Genomic DNA, 8,140 nt, shown 5'->3' on the forward strand with positions numbered 1-8,140 from the left:
CCGACCCCGACCCCGACCCCGCAGAGGACAAGCAGGTACGTGCGCGCCGCCGCTCCCCCCGCGGCCGGCTGTCACCCATTGTGCCACCAACGCCGCCGGCGCCCAGGCGCGACCCCGCCCCCGTCATCCCGCCCTGTCGCGATAACCGATTGTCAGCTGGGGCAGTGCCGCCGCGCCAGGGGCTACAGAGGGGAGGAGTGGGCACTGGGCCCCTGGGGGCCTGACCCCTGACCCTTACAGCAGGGGTGCCCCTCCCAGGATGGGGGGATGGGCCGGGTGTCTCCCAGTGGTCCAGTGCCAGTGTATCCTCCCTGAACTGGCCTTAGGCCTCGTGCTGGGGGTCCTGAGTGAGGCCACCGTCACCGCAGGCCACAGGCTAGGGGAGGGGTCTGTATCCACCAGCCAGCACCTACACCCTAAGCAGCCCCACCCCACTCCTGTGCATCTTATGTCTCTTCTCCCCACACACCAATTTGAGTGGGCTGATCTGTGGCCAGACCTCTTCCCCAGACTGGGAGCCTCTAAGGCCTGGTCTGAGTCATCCCTGTGCCCAGAAAGGGTCTTCCAACCTAGTGGGTACAAATAGGCTTGTGGCCTCCCACAGGGGCTGGCCTGGCCCCCACTCAGGGAATGCAGGACATGACAGGAGGCTGACCTGGGCACCCACTGTGAAACCCAGCTGAGGCTGGGGTTAAACAGAGCTGGGAGATCCTGAGAGTGGGGTGGGGGTGGGTAACCAGATGGGCAGGGGGCTCTGGGGCCCTGCTGGAGGCCTTTCTGGCTTGAGCTCAGTCATGTTGGGGGATTTTCTTGGCCTAACTCTGGCACCAAGGTGGCCCTGGCGATCCTCGTCAGAGATAGGAATTCACACAGTGGGTAGATGCTGGGTAGAACCCCAAAGTCCTGGCCCAGGGTGCGGCCCAGCAGGTGGGGTGGGGGCTGGGAGTCACTGGCTGCCAGGTGCCAGTCTCCTGGCAGGGACACGCCCCACCCTGGGACAGGTGAGGCTCTTGGGGAGGGGCCCCTCAACCTCAACCTGCTGGCAAGGGCCTCTCCAGGGAGCCCGGGCCAGGAGCTGTCTTCCTATCAAGGCAGGTCAGACAATGCCTGAGACGCAGGGACACATGCTGCCAGGCTATTGTTTGAAGGAGAGAGAGAGAAGGCCCGGGAGACCAGCCCCCACAGCTTCTCCTGGGCCTTGGAGTTACTGGGCCAGGCAGCTGCTGCCTAGCACCAACAGGGACTCCCTCCTGCTGAGGTGTGAGCCCCGTCAGGCCTGTGTCTGCCCATCCTTCAAGGTCAGTTAGGAGCCAGCCTCACCTGTCCCCTACCCCTCAGACCAGAGGGAGAGGGCACCATGCAGGTGGAGGGGGAGCCCCAGGAACAAAGCCAAGGAGCCAGGCCTTTGGGACAGGCTCCCCGAGGATCTGGGGGGGGGGGGGGGCTGGAAGAATATGGTAGTTTCACCGATAATATTGTTTGGTGTTGGTGAGCTATCCACACTATGAAAGAGGGTGGGGGGTGCTCTGGTGGCCCTCCGTGCCCCCATCCTCTGGCCCCCACCTTGTCTCAGGCAGTGATGGGGGCTCTACTGGCTCTGGTGGCTGCTTCCAGAGCTGACTCCAGTGATTCTAAGAATGGAAATGCCTCGAGAGTCTCAGGCACCGGGAGGAGGTGGGCGCAGCTGTGTCTACAGCTCAGGAAGCCCTGAGAAATATTTGTTGTACTTCATGGGCCAGAGAGAGGGGGTGGCAGGGCCCCTTCCCTGGAGCTCCCCCAGGGAATCCACAGGCCCTGTCTGGGTGAGTTTGGGTGCAGGGGCAGGAGCTGGGAGTGAGACCCTTTCCCTCCTGACATGTCACCCTCCTGACTCTTGCCCTTCTGACCTGGGCCTCCCCAGAGGCTGTGCCTTATCAGTGGAGAAACTGAGGCAGTCTGAGAGTGACAAGCTCCATTAGACACCCAGCTGTGAAGTGCTAAGGCGTAGACCCAGGTGTGTCTGTCTTGGAGATGCCCTGAGCTGAGATGCCAGCCTGTCTGGGGGGCTAGGCTGAGGGGCTGTGTCTCTAGTGGACCTACAGGTGGAGATTGGGTGGGACTTGGCCCAGACACTTCCTACAGGTCCACATGGCAGAGGGCTGGGGCCAGTGTGGAGGCTTTCTCGGGGCAAGGACTGCGGGCCCAGCTGGGAGAGCTGAGGGAGGTGCCCTGTGGCTTCCCCCTGCTCTCCTCTGGATGAAAGACTCTCCTGTTCGCAGCTGTGGGCCCATCCCTCCTCCCCAGGTGCCAGGGGCCTCCAGGCCCCACAGCAGCATCATGAGCCTGGACAAATGGACAGAGGCCCCTCAACCAGGGGAGCCAAGAAGGGAGAACCAGGGTGGGGAAGAGCTGGGGGGCCGCCTATCCCCACTGATACACAGTCCAAGAAGTATGTCTGTTCTTGTTGCAGCTCCTTTCCAAGCCTCCCTCCTGCCTGGCTGGCTGGTTCCGATTCTGGTAGGGTCCTGGAGAGAGGGGTGAGGAAGGGTTTGGTGCCCAGGAGAGGCCTGTGGCCCCTGGGGTGGTCACAGAGGGTGAGAGCTATACCGGCTTGAGCTTTCCAGCCCTCGTGGGTCCGTCTTGTGGATCAGAGCAGGCGAGGAGGCTGACAGGGAGACAAATGATGGGGAGGGGTAAGTTCACTCTACACAGCACCCCCCCCCCCCACTTTGGCTGGCAGAAGTGGTCTGGGGGCAGCTGTGGCCAGTGCTGGCTGGCTGCAGCTTCCGAGTTTCCCGGAGGTAGGGTGGGTAGGCCTCTGGTGCTCTGAGTACTTGAGCCCCTTCAAGCCCGGGCGAAGGGGAGGTGGGTCCAGGCTGGGGAGGTGGGCTCTGCCCCCTCCCAGTTCCCACGTGTCTGGAAGGGCCACACCAGTCCAGAACACTCCTGCTCCCATCACACACACATAACATACGAGGGGGGAGGGAGCGTACAAGGAGGGGTGTGGCCGTGGATAGTTAGGACTCTGTGACACCGCCGGGAGGTTTCCGGGCCAATTCTACGAGGAGAGAAGGAGTGAGAGGGGCCGCTTTCCGCGTGGGTGCGCATAGGTCCCGGGAGCGTTCTCCCGGCGCCCTCTGGCGGGTGAAAGCCGCGCTGCACCTGGAGGGGGTGAGACGCGGGGCGGCCACAAACCCCGCCCCCTAGGGCCCTTAGGTGGGCCCTGGCTTCCCCACCCTCCCACCCGGGTGGTCGAGACGCCCGGACAGAGGCCACCCGTCCGGCAGCGGGACTCCGCCTCCGTGCCTATGCGCGCCTATGCTGGGCCCTGCCCTCCGAAGCAGCCTTCCGGTGGCTCCGCCCGCGGCCCAATTTCCAAGCGACTGTTTCCCGGCGACCGTGCGGGTGGGGCGGTCTTTTTCCCCGCCCGCCCTGCCTGCCAGCGCCCGCGAGGCCCCGCCTCTGGTTCGGTGCGGGAGCCGGGCCTGCCTGTGGCTGAGACCGCGCGCGTGGCTCGGGGCGGGTCCGGATTGGCAGAGGCATGGCCCGCGTGGCCTCTGGGGTCAGCCACACCGCGGGTGGGCAACGTCCCTTCTCTGGGCCTCAATTCCCGCGTCTGTAAAACGGGGGCGAGAACAGAGCTTCAGGGCAGTACCGCCTGTAAGTCCCTCCTGAAAGCCCTGCCCCTGTGGGTCTGACCCGGTCTGGGGTCCAAACGCAGCGATGGACTCGCCGGCAGCGCCCCAGGACCGCCTGGTGGAGCAGCTGCTGTCACGGCGGACGCGGGCCCAGAGGCGGCTCAAGGTGTGTGTGGAGAGGGGAGTGGAATGTGGGTCAGCGTGTGTGTGCCTGCCGGGTCCAGGTCCCAAGGGCTCTGGGACGTGACAGGGACCGGCAGGGTCAGGGTCCACCTGACTGGGCGCTGGGACCCCGAGGGTGGGGGAGGCTCGGTGCCGCTGTCTATAAATAGCCCTTGCTCCCCTTGGTAGCAGCAGCCAGCCACCCCCCTCGGCTGGATGGTGGAGGGTGGCCTCCCACCCCCTGGTACACTCAGGAGGGGTGAGTATTGAGGCCAGGAGGCTTCTCCCGCCTATGGAGGGCCTTGGATGTGTGTGAGGGGTCTGGGTCCTGGTGCCCTCTGCCCACCACCCAAGGGAGGACCCAGCCTAGGCCTGCTGCAGCCAGGCATCCTAAACTCTACACACACAGACACATTCTCAGGTCCCTGCAAAGCCCCTCACTGAGGTGGGGGCAAGGATGCCTGTCACCCCCTTACCTGCCTTCCCAGCTCCAGGCCTTTGCTCACAGGCCCTCACCCCATTTCTGCCATTGAAACTCCCCACACAGAGGACTCTGCCCTCTGCTGCCTCCATGTCTGAGCCAGGTAGGGAACAGGGCATCAGACTTTCCCAGGAATCCAAGCCTGCTCCTGACTTGCCCTGCCCCTACCCCCCAGGATATCAACAAGCAGTACGTGGGCTTGGTCCCACTGCCCGATCAGGTGCACCAGAAGTCTGTGAAGAAGGGCTTCGAATTCACTCTTATGGTGGCGGGTGAGTGGGCTGGACTCCCAGGTGGGGTGGCTTGGGCCATAGCCAGCTAGGCTTTGTCAGAGGGGTCCCAGACTTAACCTGACTCTTTCACTGTACCTGCTGGCAGGTGAGTCGGGCCTGGGGAAGTCCACGCTGGTCCACAGCCTCTTCCTGACCGACTTGTACAAGGACCGGAAGCTGCTCAGTGCCGAGGGTGAGTGGGCCCTATGCAGCCCTGGCATTGGTTCCCCATCCTCTGCTGTGTGACCCTTCAAAGGGGTCCCTTCTGGGTCCAGACCCTGCTCCTCTCTCCCCACAGCGTGGGTCTCTCCTGTTCAGGGTCTAGGAGGAGTGGCCCAGACCACAGTCAGGCCATGAGGCCAGGGCTAATGCTAGAATGGATGAGAACAAGGGTCCTGGCTGCCCAGTGGGGGGTGGGGTCTGAGAGTTGGAGAGACCCCTCCAAACGATGCCCCGACACCCACAGAGCACATCAGCCAAACGGTAGAGATCCTGAAGCACACGGTGGACATTGAGGAGAAGGGGGTCAAGCTGAAGCTCACCATTGTAGACACACCAGGCTTCGGGGATGCTGTCAACAACTCTGAGTGGTGAGGAAAGCCTGGCTGGGGAACAGTCTGTGCCTAGGCTGATCCAGTGTCCCCTCTGGCCTCACCGACCCTCCTGCCTACCTGCAGCTGGAAGCCCATCACCGATTATGTGGACCAGCAGTTTGAGCAGTATTTTCGTGACGAGAGTGGCCTCAACCGCAAGAACATCCAAGACAACCGTGTGCACTGCTGCCTCTACTTCATCTCCCCTTTTGGACACGGGTGTGTGAATGTCCTGGGAACAGGCTCAGGGTGGGGGGTGGTTCCCGCCTCCATGGTTCCCCATTGGCTGCACCTGTCACTGCTTATCTTCTGCCTGTGCCCTCACAACCATGCCCTCCCTGAGCCCATCCCACCCTCTCTCTGTGCCCCCACCACCCCCACCACCCCCACCATGCCCCTCTCCACCCCTGGATGCTCTCTGCAGGCTGCGGCCAGTGGATGTGGGTTTCATGAAGGCTCTGCACGAGAAGGTGAACATTGTGCCCCTCATCGCCAAAGCTGACTGTCTCGTCCCCAGCGAGATCCGGAAGCTGAAGGAGCGGGTGAGCCCGGCAACTGGACCTGGGCTAAGTCTCCAGGACCCAGAACACCAAGTGTGCTGATCCTGGGTGCCAGCGCACCTGGCCCCGGGTCCCTGGCCAATCTCAAATCTGACAGCCCTTGCCCTGCCACAGATCCGGGAGGAGATTGACAAGTTTGGGATCCACGTGTACCAGTTCCCTGAATGTGACTCTGACGAAGATGAGGACTTCAAGCAGCAGGATCGGGAACTGAAGGTGAGCGGCCTGGGGTGGCAGAGGAGGGAACTGGAGGTCAGTTTACATGGCACCAAGCATCCAGGTCCAACCCGGTGGGGGAAAGAGTCTTTGGGCAGCAGAGCTCCTCCACCTGGGGTGGGGTGGGGGGGGTGGGGGTGGGGTACAGTGACTCATGTCCCTACTGGCTTGTGCAGTTTGGGCCCCGTGTGGTTAGTGTGTCATGGAGCACTTGCCAGGACCCAAAGGCACAGTCCTGACCAGGCCTCCACCCTGACCCTGCTCCTCAGTCTTCCTCCAATGGGTCATGAGCAGAAGGGTCTGGCCTGATGGCCACAAGCCTGTGTGTGCCCTGGCTCCCAGAATTCTGAGCTCCAGAGGGTGGTTGTGGCTTTGGGTGCCCCGGGATCTAGAGTGGCAATAACCAAGCCTAAGGCACGGATAGGCAGCCACTGGGCCAAGAGCAGGGTGGAGCCCTTGGCCCCAGCCTAAGTCAGCATCAGTAACAGGAGGCAGGGGCTCAGCTCTGGGGAGGGAGGGATGGCGATGGTAGCTGAATGGAGCACTTCCTGATGGGGGATGGTGTCAGAAGGGGAGGATATGCCTGGCTGGGCACATACCCTGTGCCACGGGTATAAGCCATGCCAGCTCTGGCTTCAGAGAAGCCACAAGGGTTGGGCAACTCCAGGATCTCTTTGGGGAGGGGCTGTTGATAGTGATACCGGAGGAGCGACCAGGTGCCGAGTGCCCATGTCCCTCCTCAGCCACTAACCCCATACTCACACTAACTGGGCACGAGCCCTTGTACCTGCCCTTCCCAGGAGAGTGCGCCCTTCGCGGTTATCGGCAGCAACACAGTGGTGGAGGCCAAGGGGCAGCGGGTCCGGGGGCGACTGTACCCCTGGGGGATCGTGGAGGGTGAGTTCAGGCATGGGGTGCGACAGAGGGAGTGGGGTGGCTCCCCCGGGCCTGCACCCACCCAACACCCGCTCTTGCCCCACAGTGGAGAACCAGGCACACTGCGACTTTGTGAAGCTTCGCAACATGCTGATCCGCACACACATGCATGATCTCAAGGACGTGACATGCGACGTGCACTATGAGAACTATCGCGCGCACTGCATCCAGCAGATGACCAGGTGCGCAGCTCTGACCCGGACCTGGATCGTGCACCTCATGTTCCCAGCCAAGGCTCCCTAACAGAGGGCTGATCCTTGCTGCCTTCCCAGATCTGAACTTTGCCCCGACTCCCAAGTAGGCCCCCCACCCTGCACCTTGTCTTCCCAGAGCCGACCCAACGGTGTGGGAGCTCAGGAAGGCAGAGCCTCAGTAGTGTTGGGGGTCAGACAAACTGTGCTTCTTGTCCACCCCACAGCAAACTGACCCAGGACAGCCGCATGGAGAGCCCCATCCCCATCCTACCACTGCCCACCCCGGATGCTGAGACAGAAAAGCTCATCAGGATGAAGGATGAGGAGGTTAGTGGGGCCACAGGGGAGGAGAAGGGGTGGGGGTGGGGGTCCAGCCCCTCCTATCACGTTTGTCACTCTACCTTCTGCTATTCCCGTCTCACCTCCAGCTGAGGCGCATGCAGGAGATGCTGCAGAAGATGAAGCAGCAGATGCAGGACCAGTGACCCCAACCCAGCCCCACATTGCCATGGATATACTGCCAGTTTCCAGGCTGGCCCTTCCCGTCCCTGGACCCCAACTGGCCTGGACTCCACCCTGGAATAAATCTGGATCTCCAACAGACCTGGGCACAACACCAGTCTTGGAATGGTCCAGACCAGGACTGTTCCCGACTATTCCCAACCTGACCCAGAGATGCAGGCTCATAGCCCCCAAACAACCCTAATTTATTCTCCGCACCAGTCGCTCCCCTTAGTTGTATCTGCTTCCAAGGGGCCTGGACAGCAGCCCCCACAGCTGGCCCTCTTTGGCCTCGGGGGAACAGGAGCTAATTTGGGCCATGACTTTTGAGATCTACCCCTGCCCCAGAAGGTCATGAACTCCGAGTCCAGGCCCTACTCAGGTAGGGGGGTAAAACAAGGCAGAATAGGGGAGCAGATCCTCGGCATCCCAGGTCTACTTCTCCATCCCAGTGCCACAGAGTGGACCTGGGAACCCTCATGTGCCCCCTCCCTCGGGCCACCCAGCTTACGCTGAGGCCTCACTTTGTGCCGAGGTGGGCCAGTCCTTCCCTACCTCCTCACCCCTCACTGGGTAGCTCAGTGGCAGGTTGGGCAACAGAAGCGCTT

The 8,140-nt window shown here is 62.3% G+C and overlaps 1 protein-coding gene across 3 annotated transcripts; it reads left to right on the forward strand.

Moving 5' to 3' along the window:
• Positions 1 to 1,039: 1,039 nt before the first annotated feature.
• On the forward strand, positions 1,040 to 7,746 carry SEPTIN5 (septin 5). Of its 3 annotated transcripts, none has more exons than XM_040464724.1 (11): positions 1,040 to 1,298; positions 4,436 to 4,532; positions 4,639 to 4,725; positions 4,999 to 5,122; positions 5,210 to 5,344; positions 5,550 to 5,667; positions 5,800 to 5,901; positions 6,702 to 6,798; positions 6,884 to 7,019; positions 7,256 to 7,358; positions 7,460 to 7,746. In XM_040464724.1, exons 1-11 carry the CDS (start codon positions 1,104 to 1,106, stop codon positions 7,514 to 7,516), a joined length of 1,251 nt encoding a protein of 416 aa, XP_040320658.1. In that variant the 5' UTR covers positions 1,040 to 1,103; the 3' UTR covers positions 7,517 to 7,746. The 3 variants fall into 3 exon arrangements, with proteins under 3 accessions (XP_040320658.1, XP_040320659.1, XP_040320660.1); XM_040464725.1 differs by lacking the exon at positions 1,040 to 1,298 and adding an exon at positions 3,283 to 3,639; XM_040464726.1 differs by lacking the exon at positions 1,040 to 1,298 and adding an exon at positions 3,650 to 3,783.
• The last annotated feature ends 394 nt before the right edge of the window (positions 7,747 to 8,140 follow it).

Source organism: Herpailurus yagouaroundi, unplaced genomic scaffold (genome assembly GCF_014898765.1).
Source record: "Herpailurus yagouaroundi ecotype Mexico unplaced genomic scaffold, PumYag 500, whole genome shotgun sequence".
Taxonomy (NCBI): Eukaryota; Metazoa; Chordata; class Mammalia; order Carnivora; family Felidae; genus Herpailurus; species Herpailurus yagouaroundi.

Excerpts from the sequence above, each read along its gene's own strand:
- SEPTIN5 (XM_040464725.1), top strand. The coding sequence starts at position 3,298 with ATGCTGGGCCCTGCCCTCCGAAGCAGCCTTCCGGTGGCTCCGCCCGCG. Across the intron at positions 5,345-5,549 it reads ATCTCCCCTTTTGGACACGG|GCTGCGGCCAGTGGATGTGG; the intron begins GTGTGTGAATGT and ends TGCTCTCTGCAG. Across the intron at positions 7,359-7,459 it reads TCAGGATGAAGGATGAGGAG|CTGAGGCGCATGCAGGAGAT; the intron begins GTTAGTGGGGCC and ends TCTCACCTCCAG.